This window comes from Muscardinus avellanarius (genome assembly GCF_963383645.1).
Source record: "Muscardinus avellanarius genome assembly, chromosome: 21".
Taxonomy (NCBI): Eukaryota; Metazoa; Chordata; class Mammalia; order Rodentia; family Gliridae; genus Muscardinus; species Muscardinus avellanarius.
The window spans coordinates 6,453,831-6,479,547 of record NC_137807.1 but is presented as its reverse complement, the minus strand read 5'-3'; the positions used below and the strand labels follow the sequence as shown (position 1 = coordinate 6,479,547).

At 58.1% G+C, this 25,717-nt stretch overlaps 1 protein-coding gene across 1 annotated transcript in view; it reads left to right on the top strand.

Moving 5' to 3' along the window:
• GALNT9 (polypeptide N-acetylgalactosaminyltransferase 9) overlaps positions 1–25,717 on the top strand; it is a gene marked incomplete at both ends in the record, with an annotated part of 39,991 nt that overhangs the window by 569 nt on the left and 13,705 nt on the right. The window contains 4 exons of the mRNA XM_080717493.1: positions 16,204–16,384; positions 20,368–20,534; positions 21,780–21,954; positions 22,452–22,649. Of these exons, the coding sequence (XP_080573619.1) occupies positions 16,204–16,384; positions 20,368–20,534; positions 21,780–21,954; positions 22,452–22,649 (721 nt within the window). The remainder of the gene's footprint in view (positions 1–16,203; positions 16,385–20,367; positions 20,535–21,779; positions 21,955–22,451; positions 22,650–25,717) is intronic.

Here is a 25,717-nt window from a genome sequence, read left to right as displayed (position 1 = left end):
AAGATGTGGCCAGAGGGGGCGGGGTGCTTCCCTTCCCAGGTGTCTGAGACCTGTCCTTGTGGGTGACGCACAGGGTGTCTATCTGCTGACGCTGTGACCACTGGTGCAGACGGCCTCCCGCCAGGTCCGCTTAGGGCCAGTGCCATAAAGTTTTGTTGGGGGAGAAGCAGAAGCCGGGGCAGGTGCCGAGTGGCCAGATGGAGTCAAGGATCCAGCAGGGCCCACAGGGAACAAGGCTGTGGCGCTGGGACCCCGAGGCCTTGAAGGGTCTGCTCCTGTGGTCTCTGCTTCACCGGGAGCCTGGTGAGGGCAGGTCAGCTTGGAGTCACAGTGGGGCGGGCTGGTGGCCCCAGGGACTTTCTTGGTTTGAAATGCACAGGGCAAAAGCAGCTCTGGCTGGCTCTTCCCCCAGTGCCGTGAAGAAGGAGAAAGTTTGCATGGGGCCATGTCACCGTGGGCTTTTCCTGGCTGTGCAGCTAGTCTGGTTTCTGCACTGAGAGTCCCAGCAAGCCTCTTGCAGGAATTGCGGGAAGTCCCAAGTGGGGGGAGGGCTGAGGTTGGCAGTGGGACCCCAGATCTGCCCCGTGGGTGCACGTGGGGTGCAAGCGTGGGGTTATCTTGCGGGTCTTGTGGGAGGCTGGGCTTGCAGACAGGCCTCACAGCAGCAGCCCGAGGGGGCCTGGTCCTGTCCCTGGGAAGAGGGCTCACTTCTGGGGAGCAGCGCACTCCTGACTCCCCGAGGGCTCTTGTCACCCACAGAATGCCTAGTATCCCCCAGGTGTTCCCGACGAGGCCCGTGACCTCCCTGGGCTTTGCTGTTGGGCCGAAGCCGCGAGGGCAGAGAACTTCTATCCCGGCAGCTGCCGGGCTGTTCCGGTGGTGTCATTCATCTTGGGAGGCGTGTGCCCGGGTAATAGCGTAGAGCTTTATTGAAGTGTATTTGCCAGGGTGTTATGGTCTGTTTTATGGGGAGAACCAGAAGATTATATAAAAACATTGGCAGCAGCTGGGGTTGTGTAACGTCCCGTCGGCCGGCAGCCCGTGAGCTGTTCTCCCTGCTTCACCCTCGGAGGGGAGCCAAGGCTCTCAGCAGAAACAGCCAGGACCCTCCTCAACTTCTCTGCCCTTGGTGGGGAGAGAGGAAAGGGCTTCGGGCAAAGGGTGTGACCCCCAGCCACTCCCCTCCCTCTCCTCTCCTCCTGGTGACTCCCTCCCCTTCCTCTCTTCTTCTCTCCCTTTCTTCTTTATTTTTAAATGTCCCCCCAACACACCAACGGACCCCTTCCTCCTCCCCAGCTCCCTCCTCCTCTCCCCTCTCTCCCCCTCCCTAAGAAGAGGCTACCTTACGTCCCAGTCCCATCGGTGACCATGCGCCCGGGCAGGATCTCAGCCCAGTTGCCTTTCAATATTTGTTCCAGGAAACCTCGGAGACACCAGGCTCTAACACTGATCCACAGTGGGCCCTTAGGGAGGACCGTGCTGTCGTGAGGGCTCGCGTGTGCTCCCATGAGGCCATGCGAAGGGCCTCCCCACCGCGTCTGGCGCAGGTTCTCTGTGTCAAGGCCCCCACACGAGTTTCCTGGAAGAGGGGCGTTGATTGTTCTCTCTCCACCTCGGCCCATTTTATTTTAGATACCAGAGATGTGAGATTGATTCCGGGGAGTTTCCTTCCGCTCTTCATCCAGCGGAGTCTGGAAAGGACAGGGAGAAACCCAAGCAGAATTGATTTACTATTTGGGTTCTCTCTGCCCTGACTGCTCCCTGGAGGCTGCTCCTGGCTTGAGGAACCTGGCAAGAAGGGGACAGGGCCGGCCTTCCTGGGAGCTGGACGGAGCAGAGGGGGCTCTGTGTGGGGCAGGCCATCCCCGCTGCCCTGTGCGGCTGGCTGGGGACTGCGCTGGGATGTCTTCCTGACCTGGGCAGGAGCCCCCAAGTGGTGCAAGTGGCGCACCCCCGACCGGGGCTGGGGGAGACACAGTCAGGAAACACAGTGCGGCCCCCCATCTGTGCACTAGCGTCTGCTTCTAAATTCAGAGCTCAAGGCAAGACAGAAACGTGCATAGACAAAACACCCTCGGCATACCTTAGTTTGCACATGAAGTGCCTTGTGTGCCTGTGCTGGGCCAGTGAACCCAGAGCCTCTGAACTGAAGAAAGAGGGAGAAGAATGCCCACCCTGTGCCTGGCCTCAGCCCTCCCGCCCTTAACAGCTGCCACATGGCCGGCGACGGGCATGATGGGTGGGCTGGACTGAAGGACCTTCCCGCTCCAGACCCTGACGGCCTGAGCCTCGTCGGTGTTGGCGGGAAGCCCCTGTGCAGGAATGTCCCTGGGAGGCCCTCCCCGCGGAGAGCCAGGCAGGCTCGTGCTGCCTGCCGTGGCCCTTTCCAGACCTGCCACCGCCAGCCGCGCCCCAGGCTGCAGCCTCTGAATCGCTGCACTTTGTTTTTGTCTTCTGCTTCTTACTAACGTTTTGAACAAATGATGCAGGATTCCCTTTGTTGGGGGTGATATATTAAACAAATTCATGTCATTCCAAAGAGTGTATTTTAAGTAAACATGGGCCGAGAAGCGCGGGCTTGGTTGGTTTGGTAAGATGGCGGGTTCCACAGAGGGATGAGGGGAGCCCGAGGTGTGGGGCGGCCTCCAGGGCTCGGGGGTCGTCTGGCCTCCCGGGACCATCGATGTGAATCAGAACTGAGGGAGCGAGGCCCCCAGCTCCGGGTCCAGTGCTCTGCAGCTTGAAGTCAGATAAAGAATAAGCGAGAGCCGGGCGTGGGGCGCACGCTTGTGATGCCAGCATTCGGGAGGCCAAGACAGGAGGATCGCGGTTCGCGGCCAGCCTCAGCTTCTACTTAGCGAGGCCCTCTGCAACTCATTGAGGCCCTGTTTTAAAATAAAGAATAAAAAAATAGGGCTGGGGGTGTAGCTCAGAGGTAGAGTGCCCCTGGGCTCCCTCCCCAAGAATAAATGAGCTGGGCATGGCGGTGCACACTTGTAATCCCAGTACTTAGGAGGCTGAGACAGGAGGATCTGGATTCGCAGTCAGCCTCAGCTTAGGAAGGCCCCGCAACTTAGTGAGACCTTGTTTCAAAATAAAGAATATAAACTAGGGCTGGGGGTGTAGCTCGGAGGTAGAAGGCCCCTGGGTTCCCTCCCCAGCACCACAGGAAAGAATAAATGAAGGCAAGACCAGTGTACGCCGCGGCAAGGTGCGGGAGGGGTCCTGCCCAGCTGGTTAGGGTAGGTCCTCATCGTGGGCCTCACCAGCGCTGGCTGGGAGGGTTGTGCTCAGGGTCCTCCCTCCCTGCTGGATCTAGAGATCTGGACCCACCCTCCCGCTGGCGTGGGCAAGGGACCGAGGTGGCATCTGCCTTCTACATTATCAAAGTGTAAAATCGGGCGAAACAGGATCAGTGGCAGGTGGGAGGGGAGGCACCTGCAGTGCCTGGTGATCGGTGTCCAAACAGCGGTGCCCGGGTGCCAGGCTGCATGAGACCTTGTGGGACTGGGCACAGCAGACCCTGGGATCTACCCCAGGAGGTCCGGGGAGCCCTGGAGTCTGCATTTTGCCAGTTCTCCTGTGATCCACTGCTGGCCATCTTGAAGAAAGTGTTTGTGCCCAGCATGGACGCTGTGCCCGCTGTTCTATACAGACCAAATGTGGGCTGACCCCAGCATTGGGGCTGGGCCTTAAAGGCTGAAAGAGGAGGTGGATGGGCTCTGCTGCGCGCCCCACAGTGCCTCCTCTTCTGGGTCAGGCCCACTTGGAACCCCCAGGAACCCCCAGGCCCATGTGAGGTCTGAGCTGTTCTGGTGGGCAGCCCTGCCCCTGCCCCTGCCCCATGCCTGGTTGAAAGGCCCCATCCCTAGGTCCTACAAAGGCTGCAGTGTTTTATTCTTAAATAAATAAGCCAAGTCCGATTGTTCTTTACAATGCGTCCTGCGCCCTGGCGGAGTGCCAGGGAAATAATGCGATCTGTGAGGTTAGGTGCTGGGGCTGTGATGGATCCCCTCCTGGCTGACAGCCGCCCCTGCAGACAAATGATAACTCCTTCCCGCCTTGTTCTCCCCGCCTTGCCCAGAAGGAGCAAGACTGGGCTGCGAGCAGGGTGGGGCCGGCCAGCGGTGCTGGTGGAGGGGCAGGGGTGCGGGTGGTGCCGGCGCTGGTGGAGGGGCAGGGGTGCGGGTGGTGCCGGCGCTGGTGGAGGGGCAGGGGTGCGGGTGGTGCCTTTACTCACTGCCCAGCAGGTCTCTTGGGGACTTCAGGGCATGGCCAGGGCGGTGTTGAGCATCCAGGAAGATTTTTATTTATTTATTTATTTATTTAGTGGGCCTGGGGATGGAACCCAGGGGCATTTGACCTCCAAGCTACACCCCCTACCCTATTTTTTAGGGCCTAAGTAGCTGAGGCTGTCCACGAACCACCATCCTCCGGTCTCAGCCTCCCGAATGCTGGGATTGCAAGTGTGCGCCACCACGCCCGGCTTCCAGGAAGATTTTTTTAAAGGAAGACATCTCAACACAAGTTTAGCAAACTTGTGCTAACACTCTAGGTTTGTGATTCATGCATCTCAAGTTAAGTTAAGGGGCTCTCTGGGGGTGATACAGTCCTGCTGCTCTCTGGTGGCCATGGACTCATGACATGCTGCTCTTGCCCTGGTCTGCAGGTCCCAGGTACAGCACCAAATGGTGAACACCACTTGGGCCTGGCCCCGTCTCAGGCCAGCTCTGGACACGGGGGCCCAGGCCACAGGAAGGGGCACACTGGTCTGACTCAGTAGCTGGCAGGTTGGGAGGCCCAGCGCTGGGCCCATGGGGCAGACTGGCGACATCCATGCAGTGTTGGAATGGAGCGTTCTGCAGGTGACAAGTCCGTGAAACCTGCAGGCACGGCGACACGGTGCAGAGGTGCTCATGGAGCCCCATCTGTGGGGCCTCCCATGGGGAGCCACGATACAGAGGCCGGTGACCTCCAGCAGTGTCTGACCTGGTGTCTCTGGCTGAAGTCATGGTGTGGCCAGCCTGAGGCCCTAGGGTTCTTCCCTCCTTCCCCAGGGGCTGGAGGTGCCACCCGAGCTTTCTGCTCCATGTTTGGGGCCAGCAGCCGGCGTTCCCTCCCCCCATGTTCAGGGCCTGAGGTTCTGCCAGGGCCCCCGATGGTCCAGGATGGAGTTGACTGCGCAAGGCCTTCCTCCTGGACATGCACAGCAAACAAAATGTGTAGACCACCGTGTAGTGACGAGTGTCTGGAGGAACTAGATAAAGGAGAAGGCTGCCGTGGCGCTCAGTGGTACCCAGAGAGCCCCGGGAAGCCTTCCCAGCAGGACCTGAAGAGGAAGGAGGAGGCGAGGCGATGTCTAGGGGGAGGTCCTGCCCAGCGTGCAGTCCCAAGGCTGCGGTGCCCTGAAGGAGCCAGTGTGGGGTTACAGGCAGGGTCCAAAGCCAGCGGGAACCAGTCCAGGGGGCTTTGGACCTACACGGTTTCTTTCTCTTCCAAGGGCAGCAGGTGCCAGGGGGCAGTTTGGGCCACAGACACCACCCAGGTGGGACTCAGCAGAGTAAAGGTGATAGGGCTCAGTGGCTCCAAGGCAGGAACTGCAGCCTGTGTGGATGTTGCTGCGGCTGCTTAGAAGAGCTGGGAGATGCGGTGATATCAGGGCAAAGTAGAGGACCTTGAGCCGGCGGGAGGGACCAGGCTGAGGGTGCAAGTCCCACCAGCACCCCGGACAGCTCCGGGCTGGGCAGCCCTGGCTGCCAGGGGCTGTGGGCCACGTGGGCGGGAAGGCTGTGCATTCTCCTGGGATTTTCCATTTTCCCAGGAAGACAAGAAACAAGGTCATGAGCTGAGGTTGGAATTGCAAATTACCTTCCTCTCTTCTTTTTCTTCTTCTTTTTTTGTACAGCTATAGCACTGGACAGTTTCTCTAAAAGTGTTTGGCTATATATTATCTATATATTATATATTTATATATAATTTCTTTTAGAATAAGGGCATCATGCCGTGCATGGTGGCGCATGCTTGTAAACCCCATGCTTGGGAGGCGGAGACAGGAGGATCGCGCAGGTTTGAAGCCAGCCACGCTGGCTTAAGAGACCCTGTTTTCAAATTTTAAAAAGTATAAAAATGGGTCTGGGAGTGTAGCCCGGAGGTAGAAGAGTTTCCAGGAACCCAGTACCACCAAAAAAAGAAGAAAAAAAAAAAGAAGGGCATTATGTAATATGAGTCATGCACTGGGGGCCGTAGGTCTGGTGGGCCGAGACCCCCAGCCAGCCAGGTGGAGAGCACGGTTGGTGTTTTACAGGGTCAGGGTTCCTGGCAGGGGGCACTGGTTGCCCGCAGAGCTGGGCCTCCTCTGACTGGGGCTGGGTTAGTTTCATGGGCCCTTTGATGTTCACAGTGAGGCGGGTGAAGGAGCTCTCAGCAGGAGAGGCGTGGGGCACCAGTAATCCTGCAGGTTCCTCATCCTGGCCTTCCCTGAAGAGACCAGGCCCAGGGGGGACGAGGGCAGAGGTGGGATTGGGCTAAGTGGGGTTGAGTTCAGAGGTGGAGTTGGTCTAGGTGAGATTGGTCCTGGTGGTTTGTTCCAGGTGAAGTTGGGTTCAGGTGTTTGGGGGCCCAGGTAGGGTTGGTCTAGGTTGGTCCTGATAGGGTTGGGCCCTGGTGGGTTCGGGCCAGATAGTAAGGGCCCAGGTGCTGGGCCAATGGCTTTGTGCGGCAGTCTGGGAAGATGTGCCCCTGCTGGGTCAGTGCTGGTCACATCTCCTACGTCTTACAGTAAGAAGTGGCTATTTTTTATTTTTAACGGAGTAGTTGAGTCAGATCTCCTCCGTGTGCAGCCCTTTCTGAAACCCAGCAAGCTCTGATTTTACTTTCAAGTAAGAAAATAACAGACAGTGGCCCGGTTATACAAGTGACTATTTTCACATGGTTTTGAGAAAATTGTGGGAAAATGCATGCTAATATTCCGAGTGCCTGAGCAGCGATCGTCCGATGCAAACGAGATTGTCTTTGTTGGTGGGAACAGATGGTCTGGTTCTCGCTCAGGACCGGGCCACAGCCCACAGGGCAGAGCCTGGTTCGACCTGTGTGGTGCCCACACCCCAGCATCTTTATCCACAGTGGGCGGTCGAGGTGCTCATCTTGGGGGGGGGCAGCTTTGGAGCATCCCCGGGCCTACAGTCTGTACTCAGTATGCAAGGGGCTGACTTTGATGGTGTTGATGGCCTCTACAACGGCTCTGTGTCTGCCATCCACTGTCCACTTGACCTTCCACCCAACTCCACAGGATCAACCCTGACATCCTTTTCTGATGCGGCCCCACCTCTGCCTAAAATGTACGGACTCCAGGCTCCCACAGAAGCTCGGGGCGGGGTGAGGCGGCTTAGTTCAGCTCATACTTGATGCCAGGCACAAGCTAGGTGGCCTCCTCTGAGGGTTTTTCATCAGGTGCAAGGGAGGCGGTGGCCTGTGTCACGCCTTCAGGCGGTGTGTTATTCACTAGCGATACACACGAGAGTGTTTGGTGGCACGTCAGGACCGCTTCACAGACAGGGAGGCCTTTGAGCTGCACATGTGGTATTGCATTAGTCTGGGTCCGAATCCCAAATGAGTGACCTTGGAAAGGTCATACATCACTCTGGGCTTTGGTTTCCGTGTCTGAAAAATGTCGAAAGTTATCGCCCCATGAGAAGATTACTGAGCTTAAACAAGAGGCATGCAAAGTGCTTGACAGAGTGGCCCACAGAAATGTTAGCAAAGATGGAGAAAGAAAGAGTTGAAACTGGGTGTGGCGGTGCATTGGACCCCAGTACTTGGGAGGCCGAGATGGGGGATCGCAGGTTGGAGGACATCCTCAGCAATGTAGCATGATTCTCAGCAACTAGTGAAACCCTGTTTCAAAATAAAATATGATGAGTGGGTGGGAAAATGGATGGATGAGCAGATGAGAAGATGGATGGATGGATGGATGGGTAAATGGGTGTGTGGGTAGAGGGGTGGATGGAGGAGAAGATGGGTGGGTGGATGAACTGGTATGTGGGTGGTAGGTGAGTCCCAGCATCAGAGGACGGGCAGCTCTGACCCTCTCACTTTACTCTGGGACCGCTGAGGTGATGGCTCCCTGGATCACCCGACCCAACCCGGGTACTTGGGCACCTGCTGCTGTGTGGAGCAGGCTGTGCACCTGCAGGTGCGTCCAGTGAAGGGAGGAACGGGGCACGTGTCAGGCACTTCCCGTCACACTGCGGTTCCCCGCCTTGAGCCATAAATATCATCTTAGTTGGACACAGGTATCATAGATGAAGATTTATCGAGCACTACACTAGTCTTAGTGAGGATGTATTTTACAGGTGTCTCCATGTCCTGCAAAACGTTCGTGACTCCGTGGTTTCAGGAGGACAGTCAGCCTTTTAGCTATTGATGATATGTTATTAGTCCCGGTCCCCGGGGACTCTTAAAAGACCTGCCCGTAATGAAATTAGCTGCTGTATTTGAAGAGAGTGGATAAAATTAAAGCTGGAAGAGAGAGACGTTATCTACGGAGACAAACCAGGTCTCTCATTTTTATCTCTACTCTGTAATCATCAAATTAACAGCCAGGCCCATTAAACCAGTCTACGTTTTTATGAGGACCAAGGACACCCGCATGATATCCTGCCTGCCGCCTTCCTTTCTCCTCCCCACACGCTCCAGCAAGGTCACGGGCCCACGAGGGATGCCGCGGCAGGGTCCCCTCTCCACGGTGCAGAGTCCCGCGTGCTGGAGGAGGTCAAGTGGGGGCTGCTGGCAGCCTTGGGATCTGGGCGAGCGTGAGGAGGACCGAGTGGCTCCGTCCGTCCGGCCTGTTTTCTACTGGCTCTTGCTCACAGCCCTGACCTGTGGCAGGTTTGGGCCAAGGATGGAGCTGCTTTCCTCTGATAGGGGTGGTGTTTGCTCCTGGGGCTCCTCCCTGCAGCCCTGGTCAGCCCAGTTGGAGGCCTGGGGGTCTCTTGAGGAGGGTATTCTTCTGTTTGGCTCCTTTGCTTTCTCCCCTTTCTCTCGCTGTGGAATGTCAGGTTTGCAGAATAGAGCCCCTCCCCCTGCCCCAGGGGAGGCAGCGAGCCACTAGCGCTCTCTGACTAGCGCTCTCCGCCCCGGCGCCCATTTCTGCTGTTGACCTCTCAGTCGTCACCTTGCCCGGTGTTTACTATTTTAGATGTTGACGATGCTGATGCTGGAGTCTCACATTCTGAGTGGCGCAGGTCGGTCTGACCTCTCCACCTGCGATGGACCCCGGCTGGCCCTGAGTCCCTCCTCTGGGTTTCCGTGGGCCATGGGTCCCCAGCGCGGCTGCTGGCCTGGCGGGTGCGGACGCCCCCTTTCCTCTGCCTGTCGCCTCCCGGATTATCTTGTGACCTACAGCCTCTCCATTTGGGCTGCTTCCTCTTGGAATTTTGGCTTAAGTTGCTGTGACAGATGGAAATCAGTGAGTCAGAGAGAAGCTGGGAGGTTGAAACCGCACTTCCCTCCAAGTGGAACATCACAGCCGCCCGCAGAGCCCAGGTATTGTGTGCGGAAGAAGTGGGCAGGCCGGGTGTGAAACGGCTCTCCTGGGGGCAGGGGCGGGCTCTTCCTGTGCCGGGCTCTCTTAGTCCCTCCGCTCAGCTCTGCCCCTGTGGGCTGGCGGATTCAGGCTCTGACCACCAGAGAGTCTGGAATGGGTCCCTATCTCTGCACACAGGAAACCCAAGGCAGAGCCTCCCTGTGTTGCAGCTTTCCTTGCACCTCGATTGTGGACACCCCGGAGGGAGACAGATGCCCTCCTCTGGCTGCCCCAGCTCCCAGCATTGAGCCGTAGTTCCAGGCAGGAGAAAGGGCAAGGCACTGTAGATAAACAGCAGAAACACTTCTTCCGGTGGCGTCTGTGTCCTCCAAACGTGGTCCTCAGAATCAACGCCAGCAGGTCCCCCTGGGCCCCATCGACTCGCTGCTGCCCCCAGTGAAGCACAGTTCTGCCGACAGAGAAAATGGGGGCAGACACATCTGCCGCTGCCCCTTCACCTGGACCCTGTCCCCTCCTGGGCCTCCTTCCTCTGGGGCCGTGGTAATGCGCAGCTTGGGGGATCTAAGCAGCAGGGCTGGGCCTCTCACAGGCTGCAGGCTGTGTCCAGAATCAAGTGTGAGCAGATCACTCCTTCTAGGCCCAGGGCCCGGCCCAGGGGCCTCCTCCTCCTGGCAGCTCCTGGGGTGGCCGCAAGGCCTCTGTCCCCACAAGGGCTCTGTGTGTCTCCTAACTCCCTCTCCTCTCCTTTTATTCCATTCTCTTCTCTTTTCTTTCTCTCTTTCTCTTTCTCTCTCTCTCTCTCTCTCTCTCTCTCTCTCTTTTTTTTTTTTTTTGTGGTTCTAGGGCTTGAACCCAGGGGCTCTCTACTTCTGAGCTATAGCCCCAGCCCTACTTACTTATTTATTTTTATTTTTGCGGTACTGGGGATGGAACTCAGGGGCATTCTACCTCTGCACGTCACCTCCAGCCCTATTTTTCATTTTTTATTTTGAAACAGGGTCTCACTGAGTTGCATAGAGCCTCACTAAGTAGTAGCTGAGGCTGTCTCAAATCACGATCCTCCTGTCTCAGCCTCCTGAATGCTGGGATTACAAGCGTGCGCCACCACGCCTGGCATATTTATTTTTTTAACTTTTTTACTTGGCTACGTTGCTGAGGCTGCCCTCGAACCCCAATCCTCCCGTCCCAGCTTCCCAAGGCCTGGGATTTCAGGTACTCTTCCATTTAGTCACAGCTTCTTCACTGCCCCTCTGACCACACAGAGCCACACGCCGAGGCACCCCAGGGGTGGGAACTGAGACCTTCGGGACCCACATCATTCTGGCTTGGGGATCCAGCACCTGTTTGCTTGCGTAATGCCTTTTCTTCTAAAATATGAATCGATCACTGATCTTAGAGGCATAAATCTACACATCGCTACCTTCTCTTGAAATCTTAGAAGACCTGGCAACTTTGGTCCCGAGTCCCTGGGCGGTGATCATCAGTTAGACCCACACAGCACAGTGTGCGTTAGCCCCAGTCCCCCGCGCCGCTTATCGCCCACCCCAGCTCGATGCCGAGTGACGTATTCATCTTGGAGCCTCCCGTCATTTTCCTCAGCGTGTAGCAGGAGGAAGTGTGTGGGAACTGGGATCTGAATCCCTCCTTAGCTCCTGAGTCACCCTGCCTGGAATTCCTCTTCCACACCAGTCCACCCCCACCCCCCAACACTGCTGCCTCCACCCCAGTTATCTCTTGGAACTAGAAAAGCAGACTCCCTGGGGCACGGGAAAGGGACTCTGCGTGGTGATTGGTCTATAACAGCAGAATTGCTTTGGCTGGAAGCAGTCCCAGTACTTGGGAGACCGAGGCAGAAGGATCGCAGGTTTGAGGACAGCCTCAAACGCTTAGCAAGAGCCTCAGTGATGTTGCAAGACCCCGTTTCAAATTAAATAGGGCAGAGGATTTAGTGCAGAGGTAGAATGCTCCTGGGTTCAACCTGCAGTACTACAAAACAAACTTAAGAGTGATCATTTAAAAATAGATGGGCCGGGCGTGGTGGCGCACGCTTGTCATCCCCGCGCTTGGGAGGCTGAGACAGGAGGATCGCGCAGGTTCGAAGCCAGCCTCAGCTACTGAGTGAGGCTCTCGGCAACTTAGTGAGACCCTGTTTCCAAATAAAGTATAAAATAGGGCTGGGAGTATAGTCCGGAGGTAGAAAGCCTCTGGGTCCCACCCCCAGTACCACCAAATAAATAAATAAATAATAAAAACAGAGATGGAGTGCGCCTCTTGCAAATTGGCTGCGAGGAAGAGCGGAAGACAGCGCACGGAAAGAAGAGGGAAGAGAAGGGAGCCTAAGGCGAGGGGCAGACACCAGGCCCGCGAGCCTGCTGTGGGCATGGATGGAGAGCCGCTGGTCGAGAGGGGCTGGAGGGCAGCTTTCACCTCCCCTCACACAGGTGTCTGGAAGAACAATGGAAACCCAGTGACACAACGGTGGAGACAAGAGAAGCCAAAAGGTCCATGCTGGTGGCCCTTGGGCGGTGCCGGGAGAGGAGACTTCACCATGCAGGGACATCTCCTGGTTAAAGTGACCCTGCAGCCTGGAACCCTGAGCCTTGTGCTGCGGCCTCAGAATACAAAGGAGACTTTAACCATCCCATCTCCCTAAGCTACACCCGAGGAGGCCAAGGCGCCGCGTGGCTTACCGAGCTTGTCCTGATACCACCTGCCGCGCTGGGCCCTCAACAAGAACCTTACACTCTTCGGGACCACAGGTTAGTCAAGAATGGAGCACGTACCAGGTGGCGGCAAACCCTGCCCAGAGAATGAGAAGGAAGCAGACGGCGCTCTGCCCAGAACATAGCAGAGCAGACTCAGCAGCAGAGAGGTGGATGCAGCGATTCGTGGGTTTGCAAATAAAACCATCACTTGGAGACTAATAAAGGGTATGATATCGAGCATTTGGAAATACTCAGAACCCACAGTGAAAATGCTGCTTGGGAGAAAATTGCCAAGCCCAGCAAGGTCCAGGTTTAGAGGAAAATGTACTATTTAAATTGACAAGATGCTGAGAAAGAGTTAAAAGCAAAAGGAGCTGTCTTAGCACACAGCTCAGGATTTCAGGAGAAGCACGCAGAGCCACCCGAAAGGAGGAGAAGAAAGAAGACAAGAAAGTAGAAATGAATGAGATAGATAATAAAAGTCAGGGACGGCCAGCTGTCAGCTGAGACCGGAGGCCCTGCTGTCCCGGCGTTGGCCGTGTGTGGGCCCCGGCGCCATGGTGACTTCTTTCCAGACCTGCCCCTCGGCCCTCCTCTCCTGCTGCCCCTGTGGGTTCGGTGACCCCTCTGCCACCCATCCCTCCTGGGAGGTGCCCTGGCCTGGCACTGGGCGGGAGCTGCCCTTCAGCCAGTGCCACGGAGTCTCGAATGCTTAGCAGACTCCCTCCTACTGCCCGCAGGCACCTGAGCCTACCCCAGCCAGGCTCTTGGCCCCTCCGTTCCTGCTCTGTCTCCACAGTCAGCACCAGCCTCTGATAAGGAGGCTGGACAGTGGCCTCCAGGCCTCCAGGCCCTCCCTGCTCAGTGGAGAATTTAGCTACAGATGAATCCCTCGGCTAGCGTGTCCGCCCTGCTCTCCTGCCTCAGCCCCTCCTGTGGCCCCATTCCCTCAGGGCACCTGTCCTGGCCCTGGGCCCCAACACCGACCAGTCAGGAGTTGTCTGTAAGACGCCCTCCTGCATACCAGTCCCTAGTCGCTCCTGGCCACTGCTGGGCACCCGGTCCCATCCCGCCTCCTACCCTCAGCCCAGGTAGGAAGCTGCTGCCCGAGCCTGAACGCCCAGCTCCTCCCGGGCAGCGCATGCCTGGGCCACCCAGTGCCCAGCCCTCTGGCCAGCTCCGGCTTTTGGAGACGTTCCACAGATGCTCAGTGAACAGACAAGGGGGCAAATGGAGCAGCTACACGTCGGCTTTTATGTGTGCAGCTGAGCCGTGTGTACGAGGAGGCTCCGGTAGCGCCAGGACATGCTTGAGGGGGGCGAGCGGCGGGACGGAACCTGAGTCGGTGCTGGAAGCATCTCACTGACCCTGGCTTCCTGCAGGGCGAGACCCTGGGAGATGGTGCGTAGGCTTTCCCAGGGCCTGCCCTAAGCATTTGTGACTTGCCATCAGAAAAAACAGACTCTTTCATTAAAGATGCAAAAGCAAACATGGCCGGCAGCCAGGTGAACCGATCCTAGCCTCCCAGGAGGTAACTGGGCACCAGGGTCCATGGGAACATCTGCGCCTTGACCCCATGCCTCCGTTTCGGAAGTAGACAACCCTAGATAGGGTTATCAATCGATTGACCAGTCAATCAATCGGCCAAGTGAGGGGAGCCAGTTGGTGCCTGGGGCGTCCACACAGCAGCCCGTCATTCTGCCCCCACCGCTGTGAGTGGCTTTACGGAAAGTTGTGGACAGACGGTTTGAAGCTGAGCGAATAGACAAAAATTTCCTATTCTCAAAATGCCATCTTACTTGGCAGAAGAGGGGGAGCTTGTGACACCCGTCTGCTACAGGAGGTGGCCTGGGGTTGGTCACCATTTTGCTTCTTGGAGTCCCCACCAGCCTCAGAAGGATAAGTAACCCACGCTGGGCCGTCCAGCAGGAGGGACAGTACGGACTGGCCCTCTACTGTCGATCTCCGCAGAGCTGGCCCGGCTGAGCTATGGGCTGGGACTACCCTGACAGAGGCACGAACCCACGGGCTCTCAGATCGGAGCCCAGAGCCCCGCGGTCAGGTGTGCTCAGGGCTGTGCTCCCCAGAGACCCCAGCGAGGGTCCTTCCCAGCTCTGCCGCCCACCAGCAGCCGCCTTTGTGCCCAAGGCCCCCGCTTGTTCTAAGGACCCTGGCCTGTGGGGTCTAGGGCCCACCCCGGCCAGTGTGACCTCCTCTTGCCTCCATCTCATCTGCAGAGATCCTCTGTCCCAACAGAGCCAGACCTGGGCATATTGGGGGTGCAGCAGACGCTGGTTGCTTTGTGGGTACAAGATGCAATCACCCTTGGGCTGCGTGTCCTGGGGGTCTGGCAGGAACCAGGCTTCCCTAACCTGCACAGTGCCAGATAGTGGGTGGGGTGGAGGTGGGAGAGGACGAGGAGACACGGTGGGGGCTACCAGGAATAGCGCCCTCCTATTTCTCCTCTCTCTCCCTCTCCCTCTCTCTCTCCCTCTCCCTCTCCCTCTCCCCTTTCCTCCCCCCCCCTCTCCTCTCTCACTAGAGATTGACCAGGGCATTCTCCCTCTGAGCTACACCCCCAACCCTATTTCTTTATTTTTCTGTCCTTGAACCTATGATCTCCTGTCTCAGACTCGCAAGTACTGGGGTTACAGGCATGCTGCTTCTCTTAAAGTCACAAAGGTGACCAGCACCGTGGCTAAAAATACCAACACAACTGGGGAAAGTCGAGGGAGGCGGGCAGGGAGGGCGCTGGTGGTGGTGGGAACTGACCGCTCACACTTCCTGCCGAGGAGCCCGGGAATTGCCTGGGGTGGACAGAGCAAGAACTCGGCCCGTGGCTTAACGTGTGGTGGCGAAATGAATAGGACTCCAACCAGAAAAAATAATTTCTTTAGAGAGTGGTGTTTGCAGGGAAGAATGCGCCCAGGTGTCATGGTTTTCTGGATCCGCTGGGCTTTTCAACACAGGCATATTCTACTTTTACAAGTGGAAAGGGAGCCCCCATGCTGGGCAGCGGGCCCAGGCCCCGAGCTCCCTCTGGCGCTTCCTCTGGCGAGCGCCCCAGGAGCAGCAGCGCGGTCTCCCCAACACACACAGTCTGCAAGCTGTGGCAGGTCTGCCTCTGGGAGAGGTCTATTTGCAGACTTTCCAAGAGAAAAATTCAAGTGCGATACAGATGTTTAAAAATAGCACGATTACTTCTATGTATCAATTTTAAAATAAAAATGGGGAGTGGCAGTGATGTGTGTCACACAATTTTCTTCGATTCTATATCCAATGTGCAGCCTTCAATCCAAATAAATACCAGCACCCTGTTGGCCCATTCAAAATGGAATCTTCCAGAAAACACAGGGGACTGGGAACCCGGACACCTTAGCTTGCTGAGTGAAAAAGTCCCTGGCCAGCCAAGTGTGGTGGCGCACGCTTGTAATCCCAGGACTTGAGAGGCTGAGACGGGAGGATCACAGGTTTGTGGACAGCCTCAGCTACTGAGTGAGGCCCTCTGCAACTTAGTGAGACCCTGTTTCAAAAATAAAGAATAAAAACCAGGCTGGGAGTGGAGCTCAGAGGCAGAGTGCCCCTGGGTTCCACCCTTAGTGCTGCAAAATCAACAAAACAAAAACAAAAGCCGGGTACAGAGAGTGCCACGGACCCTGCATACGTGCCCATTTTTACAGCTTAGGTTAACGTCACAGCCTGTTACTGCGAGGAGCCGATGCTGAGCAGCTGCTGCTCCGGGCAGCGCAGGCTCCTCTGGGCTGCAGGCCTCGAGCTGCTGTAGATGCTGACTGCCCGGCACCGGACCCCTGAGCTCCGTCCACGCACCCTGAGCCCTGTTCCTGCTGATCCAGGCTTCCCTTTCCCAGCGCGGGCCCTGGGACAAGGCCGCCGAGTCTGCACCTGAGAGGGGCCCTGGGCCGGCCTCACCTGTCCCCCTCTCTGTCCCTCCAGGCCTGGCCAAGCCCATCGGCCTGGTGGAGGGGCCCGGCGGCCTGGGCCAGGGAGGCGTGGCGGCCACCCTGCAGGACGACAGCCAGGAGGCGGAGAGCAAGTACGAGGAGTACGGCTACAACGCGCAGCTCAGCGACCGCATCTCCCTGGACAGGAGCATCCCCGACTACAGGCCTAAGACGTGAGCCACGGCGCGCACGCCAGGGCGCCGCTCCCTGCCTCTGTCTCTGTGGCGCTCATTATGCCTCTGTTTTTCTGTTTCTTTCTCTTTGTGTTCTCTCTCTCTCTCTCTCTCTCTCTCTCTCTCTCTCTCTCTCTCCTCCCCTCCCCTCCCCTCTCTCTCTCCCTCTCTCTCCTCTCTCTCTTCTCTCTCTCCCCTCTCTCCTCTCTCTCTCTCCTCTTTCTCTCCCTCTCTCTCCTCTCTCTCTCCTCTCTCTCCTCTCTCTCTCCTCTCTCTCTCCTCTCTCTCCTCTCTCTTCTCTCTCTCCTCTCCTCTTTCTCTCCCTCTCTCTCCTCTCTCTCTCCTCTCTCTCTCCTCTCCTCTCTCTCTCCTCTCTGTCTCTCTCTCTCTCCTCTCTGTCTCTCTCTCCTCTCTTCTCTCTCTCTCTCTCCTCTCTCCTCTCTCCTCTCTCCCTCTCTCCTCTCTCCCTCTCTCCCTCTCTCCTCTCTCTCTCTCTCTCCTTCCCTGTGTTCCCCTACTCTCTGGCTGTGTCATCCTCCTCAGTGTCCAGCCACAAGACAGACCCTGTTCCTTTTTACTGGTGGGGCCACTGGGGATTGAACCTCCATGCCACATCCCAGCCCTATTTATTTTTATTTCGGAACAGCGTCTCACTGTAGTTGAGGTTGTTCTTGAACCTGCCATTCTCCTGTCTCAGCCTCCCAAGTGCTGAGAGTACAAGCGTGCGCCACCACGCTAGTCATAGCTTGTATTTATTTATTTATTTATTTATTTATTTATTTATTTATTTATTTATTTTTGGTACTGGGAATGGAACCCAGGGTCATTCTATCTCCAAGCTACACCCCTAGCCCTGTTTTTTATTCTTTATTCTGAAACAGGGTCTCACTGAGTTGCAAAGGGCCTCGCTAAGTAGCTGAGGCTGTGTGTGAACCACGGTCCTCCAGTCTCAGCCTCCCAAGTGCTGGGATTACAAGTGTGCACCACCACGCCCGGCGACCATAGCTTGCATTTTTGACGCCTAACTCTTTTACTGGGGGCCTGAGGTTCCTCAGATTCCACCTCCCGGGACGCCAACCACAGAGGCCGGCTGGTGGTGGCCGAGGGTCCCTGGGCGCTGTCCCAGCTGGGGTGGGTTAGGGTCATGCTGGGGGAACTTCCCTCGGGCTGAGCAGCCCCGCTTCCCGGGGCAGGGAGGCACAGAAGGGCCGGTGTGCAGGAGAGCGGGGGCTGGGCCCATCTTCTCTTCAGCCTTCTTCAGTCTCGAGGGGCAAGAGCAGCCAGGGCACCTTTGAGAATTAGAAGGTTAATTGAGCTCAGATGTCAGACGCATCCCCATCCCTGGTCCTTCTCCAGTCACTAACTGAACCTCAGGCTCCAAGTGCAGCTGGGGCTTCCTCCCGACCCCTCTGCGCGCCACACACACCTGTGCCTGGCCCAGCTGCTGGACGGCAGGGGGCACAGGGGGCACTCCTGCTGAACTCTGGGTCCTTCCAAATACCATAAATTTGGTCCGATGGAAACGGTGCCAGGTCTGAGCAGAGCCCTCTGGTTCCTCGTGCTGAGCGACCCCAGGGCCGCAGTGTGGTCCTCTGGTTTTCTGCGGTCTTGGTGTGCTGTGGCCACACAGACGGGCATAGTCTCCACCACGTGGACAGCTCGGGGAACCCGGGGCAGAGGGAGTCATGAGGGGCCAGGAGGGCGCGCCTGGGGCATCTCTGCTCGTGTTGGAGGCTTGGGGGGTCCTGGCAGAGGAGGGCCGGCAGCGGGTAAGTGAGGTAACCCGGGTGAGGAATGGGCACCCGCAGGCTCTCTGTCCCCCAGCCCGTCCAGCCCGAGGCCCAGGGAAGGGAGCTCTGGTTTTAGTCACCCCCTTCCAGAAACGCCGACCCCTAAGTGGTGTCGAAGGCTCAGCCCAGGAGGCCCCTGAGCCTCCTACCCTAGAAACAGAGGGAGGAGAAGGGATGGGGTCATCGCTGCCCCCCAAAGTTGGCCAGCTGCCTTTGCCCCTCGGCCAGGATGGACAGACCCTTTGCTGAGCTGGGAAGGGTGCGTGGTAGATGTGGAGACGCTGCGGATACTTTGCAGGGGGGTGAGGCCGGGGAGGAGCAGAAGGACAGGGTGTGAAGACAGGACCCCAGAGCCTTCCCGGTGCCCAGAGACCCCCGACACACACACCGCAAGCAGGTTCCTCCGTCACACTCAGCAGCTGCTCCTCGCAGGTCCTGAGCTGTGTTTCCTGCCTCAGGGATTTTTCTGTTTGACACATTTTGCAAGTTCATGAAAACCGTGCGTTCCGCCTTTCTCCTCTCCTGGGGAGCGGAGTCTTCCTGTCAGGATGCATTTTTCTGAGCGATGAGACTGGCGGGACACGGCCTCTCGCCCACAGCGCGGGGAGGCCCGAGCAGCGCCTGCCCTGTCATTCCGTGCCTGGTGCCCCTCAGGGCGGCTGAAAGGTTCAGCTGCCAGCCCTCCTGGCGTGGAAGGAGCCGTGGCTGCTGCTGCATGCTGGGCTGTATTGCAGAACTTCTACATCGGGGTCTTTACCTCCAGGGCTTCAGAACGCGCCCTCCTTGGTAGCAGGGCTGCCGCGGGGCCACGATTGTTGGGATGGGAGGGGTGGCCTGGTCCAGCAGGGCAGTGTCCTGTGAGGAGGAGGAGGTAGCCCTGACCGGCCCTGTGGACTGCTCAGGAGTGGCCCACCCACAGCCCCTGCTTCCTAAAGCGCCAGCTAGGGTTCGCTGTGCTGCAAACACACCAGCTCTCTGTTCAGTTGCGGGCATCTGACTCCTGCAGCATTCCAGGTGCGGCAGGCACCTGGGGCGGGGGCCATGGCCCCCAGGTCCCCAGCTCTTCAGCACCGCTTCCTGTGAGCGCCCACTGCCGGGCAGCTTGTCCTACAGAAGTAATCTGTGTCCTTGGGATGGACTCCTTGGGAGCAGGGTTAACGCCACGTCCTCTGTAATGCGACGCTCACGCTGCCGTGGATTCCCAAGGGTGGGAGCATTTGTCTGGAGAATTTCCCCACCTGATTATGTTCTCTGTCTTTGTAAATTATGTTTTTTTTTAATCTTGTGCTGGGGTTTAAATCCAGGGGCAGTCTGCCTCTGAGCTATATCCCCAGCCTTATTTTATTATTTATTAAACGTCAGTGTCTGAGTTGCTGAGGCTTGTCTTGAACCTGCGACACTCCTATCTCAGCCTTCCAACTACTAGACATGGCCCTGCATCCAGCCTCGTTTTTTTTTTTATCTGAACAGGGGTCCTCTTGCCGTCTATCCCCTTTGCTCCCTGTGAACCCTGTGAACAACGACCCTGCCCTCCTCAGACTTACAAATGCACCAACCATTTAAAAAGCAGTCCTCAGCTGGGCGTGGTGGCACACACCTATAATTCCAATACTCGGGAGGCTGAGACAGGAAGATGGCGGTTCACAGACAATCTCAGATACTTAGTGAGGCCCTTTGCAACTCAGTGAGACCCTGTTTCAAAATAAAGAATTAACAAATAGGGCTGGGGGTGTAATTCATAGGTAGAATGCCCCTAGGTTCCATTCCTAGTATGGCAAAAACAAACAAATAAATATAATATAATATAAAAGGCAGCCCTGAGCCGGGAGTGGTGATGCATGCCTCTAATCCCAGTACTTAGGAAGCTGAGACAGGAGAATCACAGGTTCGAGGACAGCCTTAGCAAGTAGTGAGACTGTCCTCCACCTAGCAAGATACTGTTTCAAAATAAAAAATTAAATAGGGCTAGGAGTGTAGCTCAAAGGTGGAATACCTCCAGCTTCAATCCCCAGTGCCAAAATAAAGCAAGCAGCCTGGCCCCCTCTCTAGCCCCGAGCAGCTTCCGGCTTCCTGCTGGACCTCGGTACTCCCAACCCTGGCGCTTCCCGCGGTCTCCACCTTGGGGATGGGAGCCCATCACGGCGGTCCTGCTGCCCTGCCCCGCTGACCGCCGCTGACCGCCGCGCCCCGCAGGTGCCGACAGATGACCTACTCCGGGGACCTGCCACAGGTCTCCGTGGTCTTCATCTTCGTCAACGAGGCGCTGTCCGTCATCCTGCGCTCGGTGCACAGCGTGGTCAACCACACGCCCTCCCAGCTCCTGAAGGAGGTCATCCTGGTGGATGATAACAGCGACAACGGTGAGAGGCGGGCTCCTGCTGGCCGGGCCTCTTGGTGGCCTTGGGGGTGCCGTGGGCGTGTTCTTGGCAGCCTTGGGCGCCGGTGGCCATGCCTCCCAGGCCCAGCAGAGGACCTCCTCCAACAGGAGGCTGGAAGTGACAGCGGCCCTAACCTCCGTTTGGCCGGGGCTGTCCTCAAACCCTGGGGAAGCCCTCCTGCCTCGGCCAGTGGCTGGCAGAGCCCTGTGCTCCCGGCCTGTGGGCGCTGGCTCTGCTCCTGCTCCGCCTGCACACAGCCTGCCCCGTGTCTGTCTCGGTCCCCTCTTGTCACGAGGACATTTGTCAGTGAATTTCGGGCCACAGTGGCTCATCGTACTGTGCTGTGCGCCAGCCCTTCAGTCCCATAACAAAACATGCCATTTTGAGCTGGGTGTGGTGGCACACGCTCGTAATCCCGGCATTTGGGAGGCTGACAGGAGGATCGCTGTTCGCAGACAGCCTCAGCTATTTAGTGAGGCCCTTTGCAATCAGTGAGACCCTGTTTCAAATAAAGAATACAAAAAATAGGGCTGGGGGTGTAGCTCGAAGGTAGAATGGCCCTGGGTTCGATCCCCAGCACCTAAAAAGAAAATGCCATTTCAGCCACCTGTAAGTATGCCACACGGTGGCACCCAGTACGTCGGCAGTGGTGCGCGCATCACCACCACCCACCCGCAGAGCTCTTCACCGTCCCGAGCTCTCTGTCCCCATCAGACCCAGACCCACAGCCCTGGCACCTGTCTAGGTTTTGCCCCATCCGGGGCTGCATGTAAGTGGAGCCACACTGGACCTGTCCTTCAGTGGCTGGCTTATTTTGCCGAGTCTAATGCCCCGGGGCTTGTCCGTGTCAGAGCTGTGTGAGAATGCCCTCCCTTTCTACGGCTGAGTCATTTCCCACTGTGTGGATGGATGGACCGCGTCTGCTCGGTGTTCACCGAGGGTGGACAGAGGGTTGAGCCTGCTCTCCCCGCCCCCGCCTCTCCCTCCACCCAGCAGTTCTCGTTCCTCACCTGCCTCTGGCTGTCCCTCTCCCACTGGACCAGCAGCACCTGGCCAGGACCCTCGTCCTGCCCTCTCTCGCCGGCACACTGACTTGTGTCCAGCCACGGGGGGTCTTCAGAGGACGCTCACAAGGCACCCAGTGGGGCTGGGCCTTCAGCCTGGAGTGGGTGGCCCAGGTCCCCCACCCGGGCAGGAGGCTGAGACCTGCCTCTCTCCCCACTGCAGTGGAACTCAAGTTCAACCTGGACCAGTACGTGCACAAGAGGTACCCGGGCCTGGTGAAGGTCGTCCGCAACAGCCACCGTGAAGGCCTGATCCGGGCGCGGCTGCAGGGCTGGAAGGCGGCCACGGCGCCCGTCGTCGGCTTCTTCGATGCGCACGTGGAGTTCAACACCGGCTGGTAAGGGCCAGGCCTGGCCTCGGGTAGGCGGCCTGCGGTGTAGACCGGCGGTCTGTGAGGTTCTGACATCACAGAGGGGGCTTTGTACGTCCAGTGGGCCGGCCTACCGGCCCAGGAGCAAACAACTTCTTGTCCTTGTAGAAAACTCTGGGTCAGAGCCCTGGTTTCTCACACAGGGAAGAAGTGGGTGTGAATGAGCAGCTGGGAAAAGGAGGTGGTGGGAGCATCCCAGGGCCACTCGGCAAGCAGGCGCTCGGGCAGCTTTGGAGACTCCGGCGCTGCCGACCGGGGAGCCAGGGACCCGGCTGACCCTGGGGACCGTGCGCCAGAGCAGCCACTCAGAGACCGGGACGACCAGGGTTGGTGTGTGGTGCTAGCGGTGGGAAGGGCGCAGCTGGGCCGTGTTGAGAATCCCTGGCCTCTGCCGGGCCCGTGGCAGATGGCCGGTCATGCTCCTACCGGCTCGGCCCGGCCTTCACGTGGCGTGCCTCCCACAGGGCCGAGCCCGCGCTCTCGCGCATCCGGGAGGACCGCAGGCGCATCGTGCTGCCGGCCATCGACAACATCAGGTACAACACCTTCGAGGTGCAGCAGTACGCCAACGCCGCGCACGGCTACAACTGGGGCCTCTGGTGTATGTACATCATTCCGCCGCGGGACTGGCTGGACCGCGGGGACGAGTCCGCCCCCATCAGGTGAGCCCTAGGAGGAGGGGTGGGGATGAGTCCGCCCCCATCAGGTGAGCCCCAGGAGGAGGGGCGGGGACGAGTCTGCCCCCATCAGGTGAGGGCTCTCGGGGCTGAGCCCCAGGAGGAGGGGTGGGGATGAGTCCGCCCCCATCAGGTGAGCCCCAGGAGGAGGGGTGGGGACGAGTCCGCCCCCATCAGGTGAGCCCCAGGAGGAGGGGTGGGGACGAGTCCGCCCCCATCAGGTGAGCCCCAGGAGGAGGGGTGGGGATGAGTCTGCCCCCATCAGGTGAGGGCTCTCGGGGCTGAGCCCCAGGAGGAGGGGTGGGGACGAGTCCGCCCCCATCAGGTGAGGGCTCTCGGGGCTGAGCCCCAGGAGGAGGGGTGGGGACGAGTCCGCCCCCATCAGGTGAGCCCCAGGAGGAGGGGTGGGGATGAGTCCGCCCCCATCAGGTGAGCCCCAGGAGGAGGGGCGGGGGTGAGTGGGAGAGGAGCGCGAGGGAGAGGGAGAGAGACAGGAAGAGGGGGAGACAGACAGGAAAAGGGAGAGAGGCGAAGATAAGGAGAGGGAGACTGAGGAGGGATGCGAGGGAGGGGAAGAGGGAGCGGAGACGAGCTGGAGAGGGAGAGGGTGAGATAGAAGCCAGACAGGGACAGGGAGAGACCCGGGGAGAAGGAGTCAGAGACAGATGGTCCTGTAAAGGTTTATTTTTATTATTTTATTTTATTTGCAGTACTGGGGATGGAACCCAGGGGCATTCTACCTCTGAGCTACACCCCCCAGCCCTATTTTTTATTCTTTATTTTTAACAGGGTCTCACTGAGTTGCAGAGGGCCTCACTAAGTAGCTGAGGCTGGCTGCAAACAAGCAATCCTCAGGTCTCAGCCTCCCAAATGCTGGGATGACAAGTGTGTGCCACTGCACCTGGCCAAGGGTTATTTTTATTTGAATTAGTTTCTTAAAGAGGAATGTATTCCAACGCTTTGAAAATACACAATCCATCCGCCAGGCATGGTGGTGCGTGCTTGTAATCCCAGTACTTGAGAGGCTGAGACAGAAGGATCGCAGGTTTGTGACCAGCTTCAGCTACTTAGTGAGCCCCTATTTCAAAATAAAGAATAAAAGCCGGGCATGGTGGTGCATACTTATAATCCCAGCACTTGGGAGGCCGAGACCGGATTGCACAGGTTCAAAGCCAGCCTCAGCAACTTAGTGAGGCTCTCGGCAGTGTTGCAGGAGCCTGTTTCAAGACAAAAACAAAAAAAGAGCTGGAGGTGTAGCTCAGAGGTAGACTGCCCTGGGTTCGCTCCCCAGTAGCACTAAAGAAGAAAAGAAGCCCACCCAGGATTTCCTGCCGGGATCGGTGTGGCGAGCGCGCTTCAGGGCAGGCCTCAGACCCTCCAGGGGGGTGTCTCCCCGCCCTGGAGCGATCCCGTGTGATCGGTTCCCACCACCCACCCAGTCTGCAGCTTGCACCCCTCCTGGCCACAGACCGCTGGAAAGCCCACCCCTCAAAATCATCCAGCCGCTCACTCTGCTGCTGGGTGCTGAGATCTTTTGACTTTTGCGAACCTAGACCTAGAAATGAAATGGAGTCCGGCAAGCGGACGCACAGGCTGGGCTTTACCGGGCTTCCGTCTGGGACATGAGGCATGGCTGCCACGGGAAGAGGCAGGCCGGCCCCCTCCGCCACTGCTGGGGCGGCCACGTTAGTCGGCTTTGGGTGTTCTTAACTCCAGCGTGTCACCCACCGGGGCCCAAGATTAATCCCTGCACATCAAGAGGACACGTGGGAAGCCTGACCTTCCTGTGAGGGGCTGACCCTGTGCAGGGGGCTCACACCGAGCCCCTGGGGGCGCAGTCAGCCAGGAAGCAAGGCCCCAGCGTGCACCTGCCGCCTCAGCTCCATCTTCTCCTGGGACTGCCAGGTGCTGAGGCCCTGCCCAGAGTACGCCCCCCTCCCAGACAGAAAGCAGGGAGCCCCGCCCTGCAGACGCTGGGGAGCCCGGCTCCACCCACCTGGCCAGGTGTCCCTGGGTTTGGCTCTCAGGGCATGCACGCTCCTGCCCGTGAATGGCTGAGGCTTGGCACCTGGGGCAGTCCTCTCTCAGTGGAGGGTCTCGAGAGGTGGCCAGGCCTGTGGGCAGCTCGTCGGGGAGCCTGTGCCAGGTGCTTCAGAGCCCGGCGTGCGTCTGCCCTCCGCAAGCAAAGAGCTGACCATGTAAATCAAGTCTCGGGCACCCCGGATGCTCAGCCGTGAAGTTGGAGCGTCACAAGACGCACTAACGTGGCTCCGACCCACGCCTCATGGATCCCCAAGACGGAAAAATATGCTTCCATTGCAGAGGAAACTGCCCATCATGCGAAGACGGACAAGGCTCCCGAGCTGAAGCGGGTGCCAGGGCCCACGTACTCATTTCCTGCCGGCTCCGGCGGCCTGGGGTTGGGGCCGCGGCTTCTCCCCACACAGAGACGCCTGGGGCTCTCTGCAGCCAGGACTGAAGGTTTAGGCTGTTTTTCTTCATACAAAATGCTCCTGATAGTCCCAGTTAGTAGCAAAGCCGATGTCTTGCGTGTGGCGTTTTAGAAATCAGTGGAATCGAGACCCCCGACAGGAGCGACCCCGACAGGAGGCAGGCGAACCCCGCGGTTTCTGGCGAGCTCCGAGTTGCAGCGGGGAAGAGGTTTGCCGGCCTGATGGAGTCCTGCGAGCCAGTGGTTCCCAAACGGCCCCTTCTTGGCCTCACCTAGAGAGCCGTTAAACCCCAGTGCCAGACCCAACAAAAACCAGGAGCAACTAAACCACAGCACAAGCCAGCCGCTCCCGAAAAGACGCCGGGCGCAGCCCGCCATCAGGCACTGCCAACAGAGACCTTCAAGTGCAGCTGCGGGGCCAGGTGGCGAGACCAGGCAGCCTGGCACCCCGACGCAGGACCTCGGCTGTGCGTGCGGGGCATCGTTGGGGAGCATTGTGTCTTGTAAGCTCCAGCCCGGGCTACTCTCAGGCGGCTCGTCTGGGTGAAGTGTGGACACGGATCCACGCAGAGGCTTATTAACTACACAAACTGTGATGTCA